Here is a 24,172-nt window from a genome sequence, read left to right as displayed (position 1 = left end):
AAGTAGTTGACTCAGAGACAAGGGTCCTCAATTTAAATAAAGAAAACTACGATGGCCTGAGGAGCGAGTTGGGTAGGATTGATTGGGGAATGGCACTCAAAGGGTTGACAGTGGATAGGCAATGGCAAACATTCAAAGACCGAATGGATGAGCTACAGAATTTGTTCATCCCAGTTTGGCATAAAAATAAAACAAAAAAGGTGACTCAACCGTGGCTAACAAGGGAAATTAGGGATAGCATAAGACCCAAGGAGAGGACATATAAATTGGCTCAAAAAAGCAATAATCCTGAGGATTGGGAGCAGTTTAGGAGTCAACAAAGGAGGACAAAGGGATTAATTAAGAAAGGGAAAATAGAATATGAGAGTAAGCTTTCAGGGAACATAAAAACTGACTGTAAAAGCTTTTATAGATATGTGAAGAGAAAATGATTGGTGAAGTCAAGCGTAGGTCCCTTACAGTCAGAATCAGGGGAATTTATAATGGGAAACAAGGAAATGGCAGACCAACTAAATACATACTTTGGTTCTGTCTTCACAAAGGAGGACACAAATAACCTCCCAGAGATGCTGGGGAACATAGGGTCTGATGAAAGGGAGGAACTGAAAGAAATCAGTATTTGTAGGGAAATGGTGTTAGGAAAATTGATGGGACTGAAGGCCGATAAATCCCCAGGGCCTGATGGTCTACATCCCAGGGTACTTAAGGAAGTGGCCCTAGAGGTAGTAGATGCATTGCTGGTCATCTTCCAGAACTCAATAGACTCTGGAACGGTACCCATGGATTGGAGGGTAGCTAATGTTACCTCACTATTCAAAAAAGGTGGTAGAGAAAAAGCGGGGAATTATAGACCGGTAAGCCTGACATCGGTAGTGGGGAAAATGCTAGAGTCTATTATAAAAGATGTAATAGCAGAGCACTTGGAAAGCAGCGACAGGATCGGACAAAGACAACATGGATTTACAAAAGGTAAATCATGCTTGACTAATCTACTGGAATTTTTTGAGGATGTAACTGGTAAAATAGATAAGGGAGAACCAGTGGATGTGGTGTATTTGGACTTTCAGAAGGCTTTCAATAAGGTCCCACATAAGAGATTAGCATGCAAAATTAAGGCACATGGGATTGGGGGCAAGGTATTGACTTGGATAGAGAACTGGTTGGCGGACAGAAAGCAAAGAGTTGGAATAAACGGATCATTTTCCGAGTGGCAGGCAGTGACTAGTGGGGTACCGCAAGGATCGGTCCTAGGACCCCAGCTGTTCACACTATATATTAATGATCTGGACGAGGGAATTGGATGTAATATCTCCAAATTTGCAGACGACACAAAGCTGGGTAGGAGGGTAAGCTGTGAGGAGGATGTCGTGAAACTCCAGTACAATTTGGACAGGTTGGGTGATTGGGCAGAAACATGGCAAATGCACTATAATGTGGATAAATGTGAGGTTATCCACTTTGGTGGCAAAAACAGGAAGGCAGATTATTATTTGAATGGCAATAGATTGGGAGAAGGGGAAGTGCAAAGAGACCTGGGTGTTGTTGTGCACCAGTCGCTGAAGGTAAGCATGCAGGTGCAGCAGGCGGTTAAGAAGGCAAATGGTATGTTGGCCTTCGTAGCAAGAGGGTTCGAGTACAGGAACAAGGATGTCTTGCTACAGTTGTACAGGGCCTTGGTGAGACCGCACCTTGAGTATTGTGTGCAGTTTTGGTCACCTTACCTGAGGAAGGACGTTCTTGCCATGGAGGGAGTGCAGCGAAGATTCACCAGGCTGATACCTGGGATGGCAGGAATGACGTATGAGGAGAGATTGTGTCGATTGGACTTATACTCACTGGAGTTTAGAAGATTGAGAGGGGATCTCATCGAAACCTATAAAATTCTGTCAGGTCTGGACAGACTAGATGCAGGAAGGATGTTTCAGATGGCCGGGGAGTCCAGAACCAGGGGTCATAGTCTAAGGATAAGGGGTAGGACATTTAGGACTGAAATTAGGAGGAATTTCTTCACCCAGAGAGTGGTGAACCTGTGGAATTCTCTGCCACAGAGGGCGGTGGAGGCCAGTTCATTAAATATATTCAAGAAGGAGTTAGATATATTTCTTAATGCTCAAGGGATATGGGGAGAAGGCAGGGACAGGGTACTGAATTTGGATGATCAGCCATGATCTCATTGAATGGCGGAGCAGGCTCGAAGGGCCGAATGGCCTACTCCTGCTCCTATCTTCTATGTTTCTATATCGGTACCAATGACATAGGCAGAAAGAGGATGAGGTCCTGCAGGCAGACTTTAGGGAGCTAGGAGAGAGATTGAAAAGCAGGACCTCAAAGGTAGCAATCTCCGGATTACTCCCGGTGCCACGTGCTAGTGAGTACAGGAATAGGAGGATAGAACAGATGAATGCGTGGCTGGAGCAATGGTGCAGGAGGGAGGGCATTAGGTTCCTGAGGCAATGGGACCGTTTCTAGGGACAGTGGGACCCGTACAAGCCGGACGGGTTACACCACAACAGAGCCGGGAGAGGTTTGCTAGTGCTGTTGGGGAGGGTTTAAACTAGCCTGGCAGGGGGATGGGCACCAGCATATAGGAGTAGAAAAGAGGAATCGGGTGCATAAAAGAGTGTGTGTTGGATAGTATTAGAGGTGGAAGTAGTACCATATTAGATAGGAGCAGACTAAGAAAGACTACAAAAAATTCAAAAATGGGTTTAGAATGCATGTACGTAAACGCACAAATTGTGGTGAATAAGGTTGGTGAGCATATGATGTGGCAATAACGGAAACGTGGCTTAAAAACGGTGAGGACTTGGCACTTAATATTAAAAGGTACAAGGTGTTCAGAAAAGATAAAGAAGGAAAAAAGGGATGTGGGGTGCCAGTGCTAATTTAAGGAAGACATTGTAATGTTGGAAAGGGAGGATGTTCTTGAGGGGACAAGGACAGAATTCATTTGGTTAGAGTTGAGGAGCAAAAAGGGTATCATCACGTTATTGGGGGTATTCTATAGGCCTCCAAATAGTGAGAGGGAAGTAGAGGAGCAAAGATATGCAAGAGCTATAGAGTGGTGATATTGGGGGACTTTAATTACCCAAATATCGATTGGCATAATGCTAGGGTAAAGGGAAAGGAGGGGGAGGAATTTCTGAAATGTGTTCAGGAGAATTTCCTTGACCAATATGTTCTTGGCTGGATCTGGTGTTGAGGAATGAGGTGGGCCAGGTCGACCAAGTGTCTGTGGGAGAACACTTGGATACGACTGATCATCATATCATAAGATTTAGATTAGCAATGGAGAGGAGCAAGGATCAATCTGGAGTGGAACTTCTAAACTGGAATAGGACTAACTTCAGTGGGATGCAAAAGGATCTAGCCAGGGTAAAATGGAACCAAAGATTGACAGGAAAAACTGTAACGGAATAATGGGTGATCTTTAAGGGGGAGATGTTCCAAGTACAGGCTAGGTACATTCCAACAAGAGGGAAAGGTAAGGGAACCAAAGCAAGGGCTCCTTGGATGATGGAGATAGAGAAGATGATGAAACAAGAAAAAGAGGGTGTATGATGTGAAGGGATAATTACAAGTCCTAGCCCTTTTCGATCTACCCCAGATCAGGCATATTCCCCAGATGTTCGCCTTCAACTAAAGTTAGAGATAGCCGAATTCTATAAGATGCTTAATTGGGTCTAAAGGTCCAGGCTATCTCTCTCTCTCTCTCTCTCTCTCTCTCTCAAGGAATTGAATGACGTAAAGATGTTACCGTCCTCCAGATAGCACTTTTAATAAGTTTAACTAGACTGTAACCTTCCGGATATTATGAGGGTCCGGAAACCATCGCCCCCCCCCCAGAATCTGCAACTCCTCACCAAAAAGGGTACAGAATTTGAGTTTGATACAGAAATACTATTTGTGACAATTCTAAAAATATATAGATTTATTTAAGAGCCGACATAGTTAACAGCTGATAAGTCAATCGCGACTTTAACAGTTCAAAATACAAATAGCTTACATTTCTTATTCTCAGAGATCCTTATTCTCAAATCTTAACTTCGTACATTTTTACATTTCTATTATTCTTAATCCAGAATATCCACCAAAATCAAATAAGAGTACCTTTTTGATCCTCGAGACTCAAAGAATTAAAAACTTAGAGACTGCCTCTGAAGTTGAGAATCGCTTGCCCTTTCCAGCGACTTCTGACTTGCCATCTGAAAAGCTCTATTTTTATATCCTTTTTTTAGTGGTTTATTCTTTGAAGTTTTCTGATGATGTAAGCTAATTATCTCTAGTCATTCTCTATTGAATTCTTTTCTATTCTTACTGCCAATTCGACTGTTAGCTTGCAGACTTCTGTCTGTTGTATAGGTGTTTCAAAACTTATCATAAAATGGTTATAACTTATGTATCTATTTGATGCCATTCTTATCGAAGGTCTTCCGTTCAATTCTAAAATCACTTCTGCTGTTTGAAAGCAGACGTTGTGTCTACTAACTATTCCATTTTCAATACAAAAACCATGTGATTGCTTGGTGTCATCTATTGAAGTCATATTTTCAAAGTGTTCTGTTTGTACCTTTTACAACATGTAAATCAAAAACACTTCAACTAGGGTGTTTGTTTTCCTAGCCATCTTAGTTGGTTATATTACTGACTTATGTTTCCTGTCTTTCATTTGATGTTACTTTTATCAAAGGCACATGGTTTTTTAATATTCTGTGTTTCTGTTCGAAGTGTTAGTTTTTAACACTTTACTTGGGCATTGCAGTTGGTTCCAAACTGCAGACATTCTGGAAGCTGCAACTTGCTGTTTCAATAGGACCATTGTCTCAGTATTAACAATCAGTTCCCATTTCAAAAGCTTGTGTGGTGTTTACAACTTTTGTTCACAACTGATCTTATCTCAGAAGCCTGTATTCTGTTTGCAGCTTGTGCCGCCGAGGCTTTCCAGACTTTTAAACCCAGTATGTCATGTATTAATAATATCAGAAATCTGTTCATAGGATGGTGTATCTCTTGGAATATGCTATTCCTTTACAGATGTATGTCGGGTAAATTCTTCAAGGGCGAACCAGACCAAATACAATAAGTTGAGAGGGGATGTGAAGATGAAAATAAGATTGGCAAAGAGAAAATATGAGAGAATGGCGGTTAACATAAAAGGGAACCCAAAAATCTTCTACCGGCATGTAAACAGTAAGCGGGTAGTAAGAGGCAGGGTAGGGCCTATTCGAGACAAAGAAGGTGATATATGCTATGGGGTGCAGGGCAAGGCTAGAATACTCAATGAGTACTTTGTATCGGCGTTTACTAAGGAGGTGGATGCTGGCAAAATATCGGTAGAAGTGGAAAAGGTAGAAGCAATGAAGGGGTGAAAATTGATAGACAGGATGTACTAGAAAGGCTGGGTATGCTTAGAGTGGACAAGTTGGCTGGTCCAGATGGCTTGCATCCCAGGTTGCTAAGGGAATTGGGGGAGGAGATAGCGGAAGGGCATGCCATAATTTTCCAATCTTCCTGAGATACGGGGGAGGTGCCTGAGGATTGGAAAGTGGCAAATGTGACACCATTGTTCAAGAAAGGGTATAATGACAATCCTAGTAACTACAGGCCGGTCAGTTTAACATCAGTGGTGGGTAAAGTTTTAGAAACAATAATCAAGGAAAAAATTAACGGGCACTTGGAGAGGTTTAAGCTAATTAAGGAGAGCCAACACGGATTTGTAAAAGGCTAATCTAACCTAATTGAATTTTTTGACGAAGTAACAGGGAGGATTGATGAAGGGAATGCAATGGATGTTGTCTACATGGATTTTAGGAAGGTGTTTGAAAAGTACCACATAGAAGGCTGGTTAACAAAATTGAGGCTCATGGAATAGGTGGGTCAGTGGCAGCTTCGATAAGGAATTGGCTTAAGGAAAGAAAACAGCAAGTTGTGGTAAATGGCTTGTTTTTCAGACTGGAGGATGGTAGACAGTGGTGTTCCCCAAGGGTCAGTGCTAAGGCCACTGCTTTTTTTGATATATATAAATGACCTGGATATTGGAATACAGAGTAGAATTTCTAAATTTGCCGATGACGCCAAACGTGAGGGTATGGCAAACAGTGAGACTGATATCAATCGACTGCAACAGGACATAGAAAGGCTAGCAGAATGGGCAGACAAGTGGCAGATAGAATTTAATACAGAGAAGTGTGAGGTGATACATTTTGGCAGAATGAACAGGGAGAGGCAATATACGCTTAATGGCACCGTTTTAAAGAGTGTGCAGGGACAGAGGGACCTGGGAGTTGATGTGCATAGGTCCCTGAAGGTGGCAGGACATATTGAGAGAGTGGGTTAACAAAACATATGGGATCTTGGGTTTCATCAAAAGAGGTATTGAGTAAAGAAGTAGAGAAGTTATGCTGAACCTTTATAAAGCGCTGGTTAGGCCACAACTGGAGTATTGCGTCCAGTTCTGGTCACCACACTTTAGGAAGGATGTGAAGGCCCTTGAGAGGGTGCAGAGGAGATTTACCAGAATGGTATGGGGGATCTTAGCTACAAGGACAGGTTGGAGAAGTTGGATCTGTTTTCATTGGAGAAAAGGAGGTTGAGGGGTGATTTGATAGAGGTGTACAAGATTATGACGGTTTGGATAGGCTAGATGGGGAACGGCTGTTCCCACTAGTTGATGGTACAAGGCATAGGGGATTCCGATTTAAGGTTTTGGGCAAGAGATACAGGGGGGACGTGAGGAAAAACCTTTTTACGCAGCGAGTGGTGAGGACCCGGAACTCGCTGCCGACGGAAGTGGTGGAAGCGGAGACACTCAATGTTTTCAAGGGGAGACTGGATAGGCACTTGAGGGAAATAAACTTGCAGGGCTGCGGGGAATGTGACTGACTGGATTCTCTACAGAGAGCCGGCACGGACTCGATGGGCCAAATGGCCCCCTTCTGTGCCGTTCTGACTCTGACTAATGCATCATTGAGAAAGTTCTGGAATTGCATAGATTGCACCATTTTCACATTTGGCCTTGTGTCCAAAGTCGAGTAATGCATAAGCTATTCAAATACCAAAATCAATTGGCACAGCCATAGATTAGGGTAATTTTTACAGAAAGTATCTCACTAATCTGATCCTGTGCCACTGATGCATATCACAAGACAGAATGTACTTCAGGGATCAGGTAAGTGTAAAGAACATGCCAGTATGCACAGTTGTTTTTCTTGATACAGGAAACTTTGTGATATCCGGCACCGACGGGACCGAGCTGTTGCCGTCCCATCAAAACTGCCGGACAAACCAGCGCTAATGTTGAAACATACGGAGCTTTCCGTATCTGGCAACAAACCCTGTTGCTTAGCAACAGCTTCTAAACAGTCGGCCGTACCTTGCAAGCGTCTCTGTAGCTTAGCAACAGCTTCAGCGAGACCTTGCAGAGCCTGACTGGTGGAAAAAAAAAGCAACGAAAAGAAAAAAAAAACTAACGAAACGGCTCCTGATTTTTGCCGTTGGATCGAGCATTCTGGACAGTTAACCTCCGGATAAACCAAAGTTTACTGTAATGTACACTAGTGTTTCTATTCCTCCCTCTGTCTGTCCTATCCATACACTGCTCTCTGCAACCAAGGTTATTGAGATTACTTGCTCTGTGCTAAAGTTGCTTAGTAATTAATTTGGTGCAAGGTGCGACTTATTTGCTACCATCTATACATACAATATATTAAAAGTCTTGGCTTGTGTTTAACCCTTACTTCTTGTGAGGATATCTCTTTCAGTGTGGAAGTCAGTCTGCATTAATTTTGAGTTTACGTAGAATGTACAGCGCACAGAAACAGGCTGTTCGGCCCAACTGGTCCATGAGCTTCCTCCCACCTCTGTTCATCTAACCTCATCAACATAAACTTCTATTCCTTTCTTCCTCATGTCTGTCTAGCTTCTTCCCCTTAAATGCATCTATACTATTCGCCTCAACTCCCTGTGGTAGCGAGTTCCACATTCTAACCACTCTCTGGGTAAAGATATTGAGAGAGACAGAAAGCTCCTTTTTTTTTCCCCTGAGTGAACGGCAGTTGGTTTAGCCATACTCACTCATTTGTAGAGTTAAAGTAGGCTCATATCGAGGGTAAAGTTTGCATAATTTATTACTTTTGACATTACGAGGAGTGATCAGAAATAGGTGAAATTCTCTGTGAAAATGTTATTCTGTTAAGTCATCTACATAGAAACCTGGAAAAGGTTGTTTGGCTCAACCGGTCTACTTTGCTGTTTACCCCTGCACACGAGCAGTCCTGAGTGCCTGCTCTTTCCTCCAATCCCTTTATTCCCCTTTCCTTCAACTACCTACCTAACCTACTCTTAAATGTTGACATGATCTCTACTTCAATCACTAAACTCCACTGCCCCTCGACCCTTTTTAAACAAATGTTCCTCCTATTCTCTGTCCTAAAATCTCTTGCATTTAACATTGTATCTGTGTCCCTTCATTCTAGACCACTCAAACACTGGAAACACTTTCTCTATCTATTCTGTCCCATCCCTTCATAATTTTAAACGCCTAACAATTCATCCGGTAATCGCCTCTGTTCTAATGAAAACAGACCCATTTTCCCCCCAAAATCTTTCTTCATATTTGTAGTTCCTCATGCTAGGCTGCATCTTGGTGAATCCGTGCTATCCCCTCTCTTGCCTCAACATCTTCCTTATAGATTGGAGCCCAAAACTGTAAAAAACTACCAACACTACTCCAACTGTGATCTCACTAATGTGTAGATTCACCATTACATCTTAACTTTTATATTTTATACCTGTTGCCATAAAACCCAATACCCCATCAGCTTATTTATGGCCTTATTCCATTGAGGTGTTTTTAATGTCTTGTGAAACTGAACCCCCGAATCGCTCTGCTTTTGCACATCACCCAACCTTCCCCATCCAAAGTCATTATTACTTTTATTAAACTAAAATGTACCACCTCCCATTTACTGATATTGAATTCCATCTGCCACTTTTTTGCTCATTCCATCAATATCCCCTTCTCAGAATGATTTACTCCTATTTGCAAATTTGAAAACTACTCCATCTAGCCCTATATCCCAATTATTGATATACAAAGGAACAGTAGTCCCAGAATAGATCCCTATGGGACACCACTATGTATTTCCAACCACTTTGAGAAACTGCTTCTTAACACTTGCTCTCTGTCTCCTCCCTTCTAACCAGTATTTAATCCAGTTTGCTACTTACCCCAATTCCATACTCTTTGATCTTCTCCAATAGTCTCACACGTGGTACCTTGTGGTACCTTAGGCATCAGCTGTGGCTCAGTGGGTAGCACCCTCGCCTCTGAGTCAGAAGGTTGTGGGTTCATAGTCCCACTCCAGGAACTTGAGCACATAAATCTAGGCTGACACTCTCAGTGCAGTGCTGAGGGAGCGCTGCACTGTCGGAGGTGCCGTCTTTCGGATGAGACGTTAAACCGAGGCCCCGTCTGCTCTCTTGGGTGGATGTAAAAGATCCCATGGCCACTATTTCGAAGAAGAGCAGGGGAGTTATCCCCGGTGTCCTGGCCAATATTTATCCCTCAACCAACATAACCAAAAAAAACAGATTATCTGGTCATTATCACATTGCTGTTTGTGGGAGCTTGCTGTGCACAAATTACCTGCCGCATTTCCCACATTACAACAGTGACTCCGCTTCAAATAGTACTTCATTGGCTGTAAAGCGCTTTGAGACGTCCGGTGGTCATGAAAGGCACCATATAAATGCAATTCTTTCGTTCGTTCTTGCTTGCTTGTCAAAGGCTTTCTGAAAGTCCATTTCACCTCCTCAAAAATCTCTTATCAAGTTTGTCAAGCATTATCTGCCTGTCTGAAATCCGCGGTGACTGCTTCTAATCCACTTTGCCCTAAGGTGCGTGGGAGTGTGGCCTCGCATTAATCAAGAAGTCCTGCGCAGGGCGCTCACAAGCTGCAAGAGATACCGCGCAACAAATTTAAAGCGACCGCGCACAAAAAACATTAGAGGGAACATTGCTTCTAATTATTTTATTTTCATGTAGATAACAGGTAATTTCATCTTTAATTAAAGATTGCAATTTTTCTCTCTCCCACAGCCATTAAGCTGACTGACCTGTAATTACTGGGTTAACGCTGTCTCCTTTTTAAAAATAATTATTTAATTGCCCACTGTCCCATCTTCTGTTAGTAACCGAGTTGCTAATCTCGCCCATTTCCCCACCACGCAGCCATCCCGTGTTTTTTTTGAAGCCGCTGTAGTCCATTTGACAGTCCTGTCCCAAATCGTCATGCATCATCCTCCTCACAGGAAGCCAACACTTCAAACTTGTTGGAGAGGATCATTTGTTCTGGGTGCTTAGATTTTTATTTTTGTTTCCAGGCTGCATCTTGTGGGTGGTTTTTTTTTGGTTTGTTTTTGTTTTCTTCATAAGCTTGCTTAACATCGGGACAAATAATCTTGCAAGGCATCTTTAATTTGTTTGGCTGGTGAGCTGGGAGGGACAAATGCTGCAGGTTGGATCAGGTTTAGACCATACGCTTGTTGGGACAGCATGAAATTGCAATCAGAGCTTATCTTAACAGGGAGATCTTTTTGTGTCTTGATCAAACTGACCCCTAGTTTGGACTAGTCTGTGACATTCTGCATTGCCTCACTTAAGGAGAACGTAATAAGGATTTTTTTTTTCCAAAAGTGCTTTTTTTAAGGTGAAAGTCTTGCCATCATTAATTTTATTTGAAAGAATATAGGAACTATGTATAGTTGAAACTACGCCTGTCTGTCTGTCTCTCTCTCTCTCTCTGTCTCTGTCTACTACTTAAATACAGCTATGCAGCGTTCTAAACCCTGCTGGATTAATGAATATACTTGCTCTATTCGCTATTCAATTAAGTACATTGGTAATTGAACATCCATTTCTGTTAAAATGTAATTTTTGGAGAAGAGGCACGCATGTGGGAGCTGCCAATAATTGATCCACCTCCCCTCCCACCCAGCCTTTATGCAAACTTTGGGTGGTGGAGCGGGTAGAAAAATGACCCTCATGGGAGAGGCTGCCAACAAATAAACTTGGGTCAAAAATCAAGAGAGAGAAACTATTTTACAAAACTTGTTGTTTCAGATTAGATTCCAGAAGTGACCTCCGGGACCTCCATTGCCAACATTTCCTCCTCTAGCACAAGATGGAGTTCTTGAGGGGCCTCTTCGTTCTGGTGTCCCTTGTCGCCCTAGCTTGCATCACATCGTCAGAAGTAGATGTTTACAGCCCACAGTATGGCATTGGAAATCCGGATATCTTGCCTTCAAGGTTAACCTCTGTAAATATATCCAACGTGTTTTATGGAATCATGTTCGATGCCGGAAGCACTGGGACACGCATACACATCTACACTTTCATTCAGAAGAGTCCCGGTGAGTACGATGCATTTGCATTTCTACATGTGGTGAGGCTACTGGCTTATTGTGATTTGACGTCTTCCCTGATTTTTGTATTTCGCGCAGTTGAGTCTACATGTATTTAATGCTGCTGCCGGCAAATTGCTGGTAGTGTCCCGATTTATTTAAAAAAAAAAAATAAAAATAAAAAAATTGTTACTAAATGTACCATATTTCGTGACGGTATAGCAGGTTGTGGTAGAGTATTTGTAACTGTCTATGCCCACCTTAACCTGGCGACTAAACCCAAGGGAAGGTTGCTAATATATTTCTCCTTCCTTCCTAGTTCCACTTGTCTGCATATCATTGTCACTTTAGCTGTCGTTCGAAGCTGGTTGAGTTGAGGGACTTTTACAGTTGCTGTTCCACTTTTTTGTGAGAACAGCAGGACCCTCTCCTCCCATGCAACTCTTTTGCCCCCCCCATTTTATTTTTCCACCTGGTGCCACTCTCTGTAACATGGCGATTAGGCATATGGGAACCCGATATCTGGGATGCACACTTGCACACCAAGCCTTTCAATCCAAGCATTTTCTTTGGCTTGCTTTTGATATTACTGCCATGATGCTATTGACATTAGACCTGCTGAATCCGCTCCATGTAGTTAGTGGGCCAGAAGTGGCAGCTTTCAAGATTGACAAAGAATTGGCAGAAAAAATAAATGAGGGCACTTGTATTTCCCAAGTGCAGCTGATGGTGGGAGAACCACGTGTTTGCCATTGGCTGTATTCTCATAACGTAAAAGCTTCTTTAAATGTTTAGTATGGGTTTCATTCCTTTGCCTTTTTCCCCCTTTCACAAAATGGAAGAGCTCACTTCTATAAGGTAGTTCATGTACTGTTGACACAACTCACCTGGATAAGGCGCCGTGATCAAAGTGATGAGCAACTGAGACCAGTTGATCCTAATACAGGAAACTCTCGTTTAAACGGCACCTAAATATCCTGAATTCTCTATTAACCGGCAAAATTCTCACTCTGAAAACAACACCTCAATAACCGGCAATGTTGCCGAGTCCGAGTCTCCCGCGGTGGCCGAGTTAGTCAGTGGGGGTAGTTCTCCAAACTGCCACTACTCGGCTTCTTGGCGCTGTCGGAAGTCGGAACACCTCCATACCCCTGTAACAGGAGTCTGACTCTCCCGCGCTGCCGGTAGTCTCCTCTGATCCGCCATTTTACAGGGGTACTGTGTGTCTCCCACGCTGCTGGTAGTCATTACCCTCAGCTGGCAGTACTGTACTTAATCAAGCATCTTCCACCATCCATTTAACACAACATTCTGTAGAGTACCCAATTACTGTATACTGCACGTCTTGATTTTTAAAATTGTTCTTTGTTAAAAATAGCCTCGGTAGATAACCCTCTCCGTCATCCGGAATTTTTGATCAACCGGCAACACGCCGGTCCCATCGGTGCTGGATACCAAACCGTTTCCTGTATAATCATTTTGTCGTGAAGCAGGTTATCTTTTTATTAGCGCTTATTTTTTTGCTTTTGAGATTCCTGATTGCAACAAATAAATACACGTACACTTGCCTCTGTGTAGATTGGATCCTGTCCTTTCCTGTTGTATGTTTTAGGTATGCACATTTTAAACCCCAATCCCTCAATGGTCCTGTATATCTTTTTATTATGTTCTGTTGCAGTGAATGTTACTCACCCTCCTGCCATATTTAAAGAGATGATGACCCAGCCTTCCGTTCCTTTTAAATATTATTAACCTTATTCTCGCAAGCACGGAGAACTAAATACATACATTAAAGTTCTTGAGATTTATCACCAGCTAGGCTAGTAATGCAGCAATTTGGTGCACCAGATCAGTGCACTATAGTGATGGGACGTTGGCCTAGATTTTGCGGTAGAAATAACGGCGAGGCTATCGGCGCTCACCGTTATTAAGGAGTAAATCAGACAGCAACTTCCGGCGTTTTCACATGCGCAGTTAAACGTGGAAAACAGGAAGATGCCCTTGCTCCTCCAGAAGCTTTTCCACATCGGTACCTTGCTGAGAGACCCTGCATTCACATACATGAAGGGCAGGAATTTACGGTACTTACTGACTAAACATGCTAGAAAAAGTTAGGACTTGTCCATACAAGTGTAAGTGAAGTTTAAATGGCGTGATGAGTCTTAATTACTGCCAAACAGCCTCCCTGGCACTGAAAATTAAGTTTTATAAGTGTGGAGTCTCATTCCTTCAGATTTTAATTATTGTTGGAGATTTTTCTTTTTAAAATTTTAAATATATTTTTACTTCTTGATGTAAAAAGACTACTGAACACTTGGTTTGAGTATAAAACAAGGCTTTAATCAACTGTTTCAAAACCATGAGATTTCTAGTTACATCACTAGTTCCTGGTTACAGAAACATCCTGAGCAAGCTGGGCTCACGCCCGAGTATTTATACTCCTTGGGCGGCGCCACCAGCTGGCCGCCCAGTGTTACTTCATGAGTCATGATAAGACTCATGACATCTCTTTCTTTTTTTCTCTCTCTCTCTCAATCCTATATATCTTTGTCTCTTTCGCTTTCTGTACATGATTTTACATTGAATTGAATATTCTAACTTGCACTTTCTGATTTAGACTGCATGCCTCAGTAAGGATTCTTCAATCTGATTTGGTTGAGGAGACGCACCGTTGCTTTCCCTGTTCACACAGGTCCCAGATCCACTGTAGAGGGCGCTGCGCAGTTTCGGCTCCCTCATTATCGCAAATCACATTGCAAAAGCCCACAGAAAGTCTGTAGGTAAGTGTAATGAACAGCGAGCGCTGCTCATTCGCCGCTGACTGCAAAATCCAGGCCAATGGGTTTGTGCCCTCTTGACCCATCAAGTACAGAGTGAAATCGAGGAAGGGTATGGCTAGATTTGTGTACTTCCCAGTGGCTGGTCATGGATCACCAGTAGAGGGGAAAAAATCTGAAGGAAGGCTGCACCCACCCCCACCCCACCATCTATCCGCTGTGGAAAGTGAATGGCATGTGGAGATCAAAAGTAAAGGTTAGATTCCTGTGGCTCTATTCAAAGAAGAGAGAGAAGTTTTCTGGGTATCCTGACCAACATTCCTCCCTCAAAGGACATGACCAATAATAGATTAATTGGTCATTCATCTCATTGCTTTTGGTGGAATCTTGCTGAGCACAAAATGGTTCCTGTGTTTGCCTGCGTAAGTCGCTGCATTTCAAAGTAATTCATTGACTATGAAACCGTTTGAGTGATGTGATAAGATACTATGTAAAAGCAAGTTAGGTATCCAATCTGAGACGAGTGCTTTCCACAAAATTCACTGTACTCTACAAATAAGTAACACTTTTTTTTTTTTAAAACAGAACCCCCTCAATTGGACAGTGAAATCTTTGAATCAGTAAAACCTGGTCTGTCAGCCTACGTAGATGACCCTGAGCAGGTGGGCACTGCATTTCTCTCTGGGTGATTTGACTCACTTAGTTGCCTTGCAAATCACAGCCTTGCATAAGTTTGCATGTTCTGTAATATAATAAATCAGTGCACTCAAAAGCAACTGTAATGAAGCCAGCTGTCTCTCCAAATGTGACTTCAGATTGCTGGTTGATCTGGAAAATTGGAATTGTGTGCCAAACTGGAAAGGCAGATCTTTTAACACCTGTTCTAATAACCATGGGTAAAGATTAACGCTGTGCATTTTAACTGCTGTACGCAAGGGACGGAGTTCCAGCTGACCTCAGTGCAGAAGTGCAAGTTTGTGTGTTCCTGTTCCCTTTCCCCATTTCCTTATTCTTGTTCTTTTCCTTTCTGGGAGAGTGCAAGGAGAAGAAGAGTCCTTTCCTTTTTCTTTTGACATCTGATAAGTGTACTCCGCTTCATAGAATCATAGAAATTTACAGCACAGAAGGCCATTCAGCCCATCTTGTCCATGCTGGCCAACAAAGAGCTATTCAGCCTAATCCCACTTTCCAACACTTGATCCATTGCCTTGTAGGTTACGGTACTTCAAGTGCAGCAGGCGGTTCAGAAGGCAAATGGTATGTTGGCCTTCGTAGCGAGAGGATTCGAGTACAGGAGCAAGGATGTCTTGCTGCAGTTGTACAGGGCCTTGGTGAGACCACACCTTGAGTATTTGTGGCAGCCATTAAAAAAGCAACATGAACTGAACTCTGCTTACGGTCTCTGGATTATCTTTGCAAACGCAACATTTGGCGACAAGGATGGCTTTTGGTCACCTTATCTGAGGAAGGATGTTCTTGCCATGGAGGGAGTGCAGCGAAGATTCACCAGACTGATACCTGGGATGGCAGGAATGACGTATGAGGAGAGATTGGGTCGATTGGGCTTATATTTGCTGGAGTTTAGAAGAATGAGAGGGGATCTCATTGAAACTTATAAAATTCTAGCAGGACTAGACAGACTAGATGCAGGAAGGATGTTCCCGATGGCGGGGGAGTCCAGAACCAGGGGTCACAGTCTAAAGATAAGGGGTAAGCCATTTAGGACAGAGATGAGGAGGAATTTCTTCACCCAGAGAGTGGTGAACCTGTGGAATTCTCTACCACAGAAGGCAGTTGAGGCCAATTCATTAAATATATTCAAGAAGGAGTTAGATATATTTCTTAAGGCTAAAGGGATCAAGGGATATGGGGAGAAAGCAGGGACAGAGTACTGAATTTGGATGATCAGCCATGATCTCATTAAATGGCAGAGCAGGCTCGAGGGGCCGAATGGCCTACTCCTGCTCCTATCTTCTATGTTTCTATCCAAGTACTTTTTAAATGTGATGAGGGTTTCTGCCTCTACCACCCTTTCAGGCAGTGAGTTCGAGACCCCCACCACCCTCTGGGTGAAAAAATGTCTCCTCAAATCCCCTCTAAACCTCCTACTAATTACTTTAAATCTATGCCCCCTGGTTATCGACCCCTCTGCTAAGGGAAATAGGTTCTTCCTATCTACTCTATCTAGGCCCCTCATAATTTTATACACCTCAATTAAGTCTCCCCTCAGCCTCCTCTGTTCCAAAGAAAAACAAACCCAGCCAATCCAATCTTTCCTCATAGCTAAAATTCCCCAGTCCAGGCAACATCCTGGTAAATCTCCTCTGCACCCTCTGTAGTGCAAACACATCCTTCCTGTAATGTGGTGACCAGAACTACACGCAGTATTCTAGCTGTGGCCTAACTAGTGTTTTATCATCTTCTTCTTCAAAGCAAACGGCTGTGACGTGCCTGAACGACTATCGACCTGTCGCACTCACACCCATCATAATGAAGTGTTTCGAGAGACTGGTCCTGGCTCACATCAAAGCCAGTGTTCCTGCCTCTCTTGACCAACACCAGTTTGCCTATTGTGCAAACAGATCAACGGAGGATGCAATCACAACTGCTCTACACTCTGCACTGAATCACTTAGATGGTAAAGAGACCTACATCAGAATGCTGTTCATAGACTACAGCTCAGCATTCAACACTATCGTCCCCAACAAGCTGGCCACCAAACTCCACACTCTTGGCCTGAACACTTCCCTCTGCAACTGGACCCTGGACTTCCTAACAAACAGACCCCAGTCTGTCAAATTAGGTAACCACACCTCCGCTCCCCCCCCCCCCCCGACCCTGAACACGGGGGCCCCACAAGGATGTGTGCTGAGCCCCCTCCTCTACTCCCTCTTCACCCACGACTGTGTGGCTGTTCATGGTTCCAACACCATCATCAAGTTTGCGGATGATACCACGGTAGTAGGCCAGATCACCAACAATGATGAGTCAGCCTACAGGGAGGAGGTCCAGCATCTCATGAAGTGGTGCGCCGATAACAACCTGGCCCTTAACATCAAGAAAACCAAAGAAATCATTGTGGACTTCAGGAAGTCTAAAGGCGGAAGTCACACCCCCATCCACATCAATGGGGCTGTGGTGGAAAGGGTGGACAGCTTTAAGTTCCTCGGAGTCCACATCACGGAAGACCTCTCCTGGTCCCTCAATACCTCCTCTCTGGTGAAGAAGGCCCAGCAGCGCCTATATTTCCTAAGGAGGCTGAAGGGATGTAACCTGTCATCCCTGATCCCCTCTAACTTTTACCGCTGCATAATAGAGAGCATCCTGACGAACTGTATCACTTTTTGGTATGGCAGCTGTAGCTACTATGACCGGAAAGCCCTGCAGCGGGTAGTCAAAACTGCCCAATGCATTACCGGCACCCGGCTACCGACCATAGAGCACATATACCAGAAACACTGTTTACGGAGGTCACGGACCATCATCAAAGACCCTACCCACCCCAGCCACAGTCTGTTCGCCCTCCTGCCATCTGGGAGACGCTACAGATGCATTCGCACCCGTACGACCAGATTTAGGAACAGTTTCTTTCCCAGGGCTGTCATCCTACTGAACTCCACAAATAAACTCTAAAGCCTGCACATCTGCCAATGCACTTTATTATGGTTATGTTTATGTTAATGTATTACAAGCCAAATGAATGTTGAATGTTTAAATGTCTTAATCTAAATGTACACTCTCGGGAGCCGCAAGCCTACATTTCGTTGTACTGCACTTGTGCACGAACAATGACAATAAAGTTGATTACTATTATTATTATTCTTAGGCAGTCCCTCGGAACCGAGGATGACTTGCTTCCACACTAAAAATGAGTTCTCAGGTGCGGGACCTACAGTCTCTGTCACAGGTGGGGCAGACGGTGGTTGAAGGGGCATGTGGGTGGGGTGAGTTGGCTTTCCCTACCCCCTCTCTGCCGATCATACCTCCCCAGAGGTCTGTGTCCTTTCCAACTCTGGTGTTAAAGTCGCCAAGGAGGATCAGCTTGTCGCCCGCTGGGACTCGGGACAGGGATTGTTCGAGGTTGGAATAGAATTCCTCTTTGGTCTTGTCTGTGGCTTCCAGTGTTGGGGCGTACACTGATGACCGTAGCGCACTGGTTCCGGGCTAGGGGGAGCCGTAGAGTCATGAGGCATTAGTTTATTCCACAAGGGGAGTCTCTGAGACGTTCAACTAGCTCATTTTTTATGGCGAAGCCTTCCCCATGGAGGTGGCGTTCTTCTTCAGGTTTGCCTTTCCAGAAGAAGGTGTAACCACTGCCTTGCTCCTTGAGCTGACCTTCCCCTGCCCGCCGGGTCTCACTTAGGGCGGCGATGTCTATGTTGAAACGTCTGAGCTCCCGGGCAACGATAGCAGTACGGCGTTCTGGTCTGTCGCTGTTGGGGTTGTCCATGAGGGTCCTGACGTTCCAGGTCCCGAACTTCATTTTAAAGGGTGGAAGATGCCTGTGCGTGAATTATTTTAACGTGGGGTGTCCGTTACACGCCAGCTACCACACGGGCTTGACAGAGCAAGGTCTTGGTCCAATGGCAAGGGGATCCAAGACGATTGGAGACCAGGCTCTGCTACATCGGCCTAGCGCGCGCACAAACATACCCCTACTGTCCTCCTCCCTCCTTCCCGCAGGTCCTCTCTGCCTGGGCTAGTGTTTTATACAGTTCGAGCATAACCTCCCTGCTCTTATATTCTGTGCCTCGGCTAATAAAGGCAAGTATCCCATATTCCTTCTTAACCACCTTATCTACCTGTCCTGCTACCTTAAGGGATCTGTGGACATGCACCTCAAGCTCCCTCTGATCATCTGCACTTCTCAGTGTCCTACCCTTTATAGTGTATTCCCTTGCCTTGTTAGCCCTCCCCAAATGCATTACCTCACACTTCTCCGGATTAAATTCCATTTGCCACTGTTCTGCCCACTTAACCAGTCCATTGATATCTTCCTGCAGTCTGTAGCTTTTTTCATTATCAGCCACCAAGATTGGATAGGATAGGGTTGTTTTCTTTGGAACAGAGGAGGCAGAGGGGAGGTTCCCAAAGCTTTCCACCACTGGGGGTTTTCCTTGCCTCGTGTCTGAGTCTGTTGTAGACTTGTGGCTGCCATGATAAGTCAATGTCTCCATTTATTGTTGTATCACATGACCACCCGGATGGTAGATGACAAATTAGATGAAGCGTGGTCTTTTTTCATGTAGCAGTTCCTATGTTCTTTCCTTGGTTGAGGGCGGTGGGGTAAATTCCACAAGTCTCACAGTGCTTCACTAGTGGTATTCAATGCTTGTGTTTTTTTTTTGACAGGTGCAGTTCTGACAGCTCTTGTGTCCCTAGAAAAATATCAAGACCACTAGCTTGTGGCTGCAAAGGGGACAATGGACGGAATTGTTGAATCCAATCCCCAAAATAGCATGTAATTAGAAATGGAATTTGACTTAATGATCACAGCCATTGGTTTAGTGACCAAATATGTAGGTCTAGCTTGAGGGCTAGTGACTCTTGTGGTGTTTCCGTCATCATCTTGTAGAAGACTGACTGCATTTTAACGAATTACAAACAACTTTGAAATATAAAAAGGCATTGTGCAAAGACAAACAGTGCCTATCTTCATTAGCAACAAAGTGTTGACACGAGGCTTTGTTTATTGTGCTATGGTTTGATTCTGTGCCCCAGTAACCAGCTCTGGTACACTCAGTGAGTTGTGTCGAACAGACGGGGAGGCCTGTTGTTTAAAGTCCTGTGTTGTATTTTAGGGTGCGGAGACTGTGCGTGAACTACTGGACGTAGCAAAGCAGACAATACCATCAACTCACTGGCAAGCTACCCCTGTGGTACTAAAAGCCACGGCAGGACTGCGACTGCTTCCTGAGCAGAAAGCACAAGCTTTGCTATTAGAGGTGGGACCTTGTAATATATCGGTGCCATTGTAGAAACTCAGCAGCATTGATGCGGTGTTTACTTGTAATTGCATGAAAATAAACCAAATTCGGTATGCTGGGCCACTCTGGTGTCTTGGTATTAAACGTTTACAGGCAAGGCCACTGCTTTCATTTTCATGTGGTGGGGGGGGGGGGGGCAGAATCACAGAATGTGATCTCTCTTCCCCCCCCCTCTGCCCAAAATGCCAGTAAAATCCTGGAATCTCAAATGGAATTTGACTCTTTCAGTTACTGTGAATCAGTGGCCCTGTTTACAGGTTTTGCACCATTATCATCCAAGCTTTATAACACTTTGAAGACTAAAACGGTATGATGCCTGGAACTGTGCCATCTTATGAGGGAAAAGTATTGATTATGGCCGTGGAGAATTCCACAACCCAGACTGATTTGTCCTTTCGACTGAAGCAGCAGAAATCAATGCACTAACTAGATAGAGACGCGAGCGATCCATACTTTCATCCTTGCTCTATGCCGAATTAGCTGATTTAAATCAGACAGTGGTAGTCAGGTGGGGGGAAATCAGCCAGGTCTTCTCCTCCTCCTGGATTGCTGTCAACTGAAAAGTGCACCGTGTAGGAGAACTGGATCAGGCTCGCTGATGCTGCTCCCTGTGGTCAAACAGCTTGTTGACACTCGCTGTCCAGACCAGCAGGTATGCTGGTTTAGACTAGCTGGTTATGTCACTGGACTAGTAATCCAGAGGCCTGGATTATTTACCTAGAAAACCCGAGTTCAAAACCCACCATGGCAATTTGAGAATTTGAAAGCAGTTTAATTTTTTTTTAAATCTGGAAATAAAAAGTCTTTTATCAATAAAAGTGACCATGAAGCTGTCATAAAAACCCAACTTGTTCACTAATATCCTTTTTAGGGAATCAAATCTGCTGATATTACCCAGTCTGGCCTATATGTAACTCTGACTCTTAACTGCCCTCTGAAACGGCCTAACAAGCCACTCCGTTGTATCAAAGCACGAGTGGTTCAAGAATAAGGGCCATCACCACCACCTCAGGACAGCCAGGGATGGACAATAAATGCTGGCCTTGCTAGCAACATCCACATCCCGAGAATGAACTTGCTTGTGTGTGGTACTGAAGGGCAGCTGGCACTCGGGGGACTGTACCCCAGTAGGGAGGACCATTATCAGCAGAGATGGGAACAGAATTGGGGAGTGAGGGAATTGGGAGAATTTGTTTTTGTGGGGGGGGGGGGGGGGGAAGCACTATAAATGAGAATTTAACCTTGAAGGAGATGAAAAGAGATGGAAGAAACCATATGGGTATAGTGTAAAATAAATCTGTCATTGTACTAATGTGGGTATTCTCAATCTAGGTCCAGGAACTATTTGAAGATTCCCCTTTTCTAGTACCAGATGACTGTGTTAGTATAATGAATGGGACATATGAAGGTTGGTACCAAAATCCATAATGTGCCTTTTGTATTTTCTCTACAGTTGAAAATAATGTGTCTCTAACTGGGGGTTCGTGCCGGAGAATCTGCCATTTCCTGCTGGGATTGAAAGGGACCATCTAATTCCTCTAATTCTATGACCCTGTATAAATTTGATGAACAATTAATCGTCACTTGAAGTTATGCTGAGTTGTGATAATTCAAGTTGCAATGTGATTTAGACATTGATACTTTTATTATATTAGTGTTTGCTTCCTCAACAAACATGTGAAACCTACCCTCTTTAATGGCTTAGTGGACAAATGTGCATGGTTCTTGCTCCAAAGAATGTTATCCAAAGACAAGAGGTACTTCCGTATTGGATGCTGGTTTGTATTGGCCTTGGCTATGATGGCTCCTGTGGTCAATAGCCCCCTATACTCTCTGCTCAGACTTTTACATGAAGACCAGTCACTTGGGTGAGCTACTGGAAGCAGTTACTAACTGTAAAATCTTACTGCAGCATGTGTTGCTAGTTTCAATAGAGGATTGGTAAAGGGGAGGAAATGGAAAGGAAAACTGGAGGAGAAAAATAAAATAACAGATGCAATCAGAGTTTAATAATGTGCGGTAATCATCCGAAAACATAATGGCCCAGAAATTCGGGTCGGGGGCTTCCCGCAGGTGTAAGCCCCCGACCTGCACTTGCCTTGCGCGCCGGCCGTTGAGCTGTAGGGCCCCGTGGAATTCCGATCCGGGGCCTGGTCCAGCTGCCGGCGCGCAGTGCTTGCGTATCCCAGGGGCGCAGTTAGTTCGATGCGTCCCCTGGGATCACGTGGGCCATGGACAGCCAATCGGAGCAGGGAATACTCCATTCATAAGTCTTGACAGGAAGTGCTGTCAAGACTTATAAATACTACGGCCCCAAAATAGCACTAAACCTTCAAATACATTTTTTTTTTAAATCACATTTTTTAAATAAACTATAAATTACATTAAATAACTATTTTAAACAATAATTTAAATTTTTGAAAAAAATAATTTTATATTCTAACGGGGCTAAAAATAAACTTACCTTGCTTTAAAGTATTTAAAAATAATAAACCTGTGGAAAAAATGTTTTAATTTTAATTAATTCACCACTTACCTTGTAAAAAGCAGGCCTTACGCCTGCTTTTTAAATGTGTAAATTCTGCAGGCTTACCCTCCCGGGAAAACCTGTATTTAAAAAAAAAAAAAAAAAAACCCTAAGTTTGATGTGCACGCGCAGCCTCCCCCGCGCACGCGTTCGACCTCTGAACCTCTTCGTTCAGAGGAACGGAAGTGCCGGTCTCCCGCACATGCGCAGTGCATGCAGGAAACCGGCACTTCCATCGGGCCCACGGGTGAGTACCCAGCGCGTACTCACCTGTGGAGACCCGAATTTCTGGGCAATGTTGTGTTCCACACCCAGCTCTCCCAACCCCTCCACTGCCTCTCTGTTGTCAGACTGCTTGTCTGAAATCCAGTCCTGGATGAGCTGAAATTTCCTTCAATTAAACACTGGGACCACTGAAGCCTGTGTCTTCGGTCCCTGTCACAATTTCCATTCCCTAGCCACCGATTCCCTGCCTACTGTCTCAAGCTGAAGCAGGCTGTTAGCAACCTTGTGTTCTATTTGTCCCTGAGCTGAACTTCCGACCCCATATCCACTGCATCACAAAGACTGCCTACATTCAGCTCCGTAATATCTCACATCTCTGCCCTTGCCTTAGCCCATCTACTACTGAAACCCTCATCCATACTTTAGTTACCTCTAGACTCGACTGTCCCAATATTCTCCTGACTGACCTCCCATCTTCCACCCTCTATAAACTTAAGCTGATCCAATTCCATTCACCCATCACCCCTGTGCTTGCTGACTTACATTGGCTCCCGGTCCGGTCGATTTTGGTCACCTGTCTCCTTCTTTAGCTCAGTTTTAATCTTTACTTGATAACGCTCCTGTGAAGTGCCTTGGAACGTTTTACTACGTTAAAGGCGCTATATAAATGCGAGTTGTTGTAATGGTGAATTAATACCGTGGACTATTAATTCAATTACCCTTTGAAGATAGGACAGCAGCATTCAAGTTCTTTTTCCCCAATTATTAGGAACATAGGAACAGGAGTAGGCCATTCAGCCCCTCGAGCCTGTTCCGCCATTCAATGAGATCATGGCTGATCTGTGACCTATCTCCGTATATCCACCTTTGCCCCATATTCCTTAATACCTTTGGTAAACAGAAATCTATCAACCTCCGACTTAAAATTAACAATTGACCCAGCATCAACTGCTGTTTGCGGAAGAGAGTTCCAAACTTCTACCACCCTTTGTGTGTAGAAGTGTTCCCTAATTTCACTCCTGAAGCGGCTGGCTCTAATTTTTAGGCTATGTCCCATAGTCCTAGATTCCCCAACCAGTGGAATTTTAAACCCCCAAGGTGATTAAATAATTTGAAAAGTATTTACTAAAATGCTAAATATGTTTGTGTTCAAGGATTAGGGTAATTGGGCATTTCTCATTTCATGCTTCATCTGGTTCTTTTAACAAAGGTTTATTGTGATGATCAGCAATTACACCACCTTCCACAAAAAG

The 24,172-nt window shown here is 43.9% G+C and overlaps 1 protein-coding gene across 4 annotated transcripts in view; it reads left to right on the top strand.

Moving 5' to 3' along the window:
- entpd5a (ectonucleoside triphosphate diphosphohydrolase 5a) overlaps nt 1–24,172 on the top strand; it is an 81,333-nt gene that overhangs the window by 26,813 nt on the left and 30,348 nt on the right. For 2 of the 4 annotated variants that reach the window (XM_086002683.1, XM_086002684.1), the window contains exons 2-5: nt 11,123–11,412; nt 14,766–14,842; nt 19,982–20,125; nt 21,500–21,575. In XM_086002683.1, the coding sequence (XP_085858809.1) occupies nt 11,184–11,412; nt 14,766–14,842; nt 19,982–20,125; nt 21,500–21,575 (526 nt within the window). In that variant the 5' untranslated portion in view covers nt 11,123–11,183. Of the gene's footprint in view, nt 1–7,110; nt 7,169–11,122; nt 11,413–14,765; nt 14,843–19,981; nt 20,126–21,499; nt 21,576–24,172 lie in introns of those variants that run through there. The other 2 variants (XM_086002685.1, XM_086002686.1) reach the window with 2 other exon arrangements.

The sequence above is a fragment of the Somniosus microcephalus genome, chromosome 12, assembly GCF_052327205.1.
Source record: "Somniosus microcephalus isolate GS21.2 chromosome 12, FLI_Smic_1.0, whole genome shotgun sequence".
Classification (NCBI taxonomy): domain Eukaryota; kingdom Metazoa; phylum Chordata; class Chondrichthyes; order Squaliformes; family Somniosidae; genus Somniosus; species Somniosus microcephalus.
The sequence above is the reverse complement of the archived record's forward strand: the minus strand, read 5'-3'. Positions and strand labels throughout refer to the sequence as shown.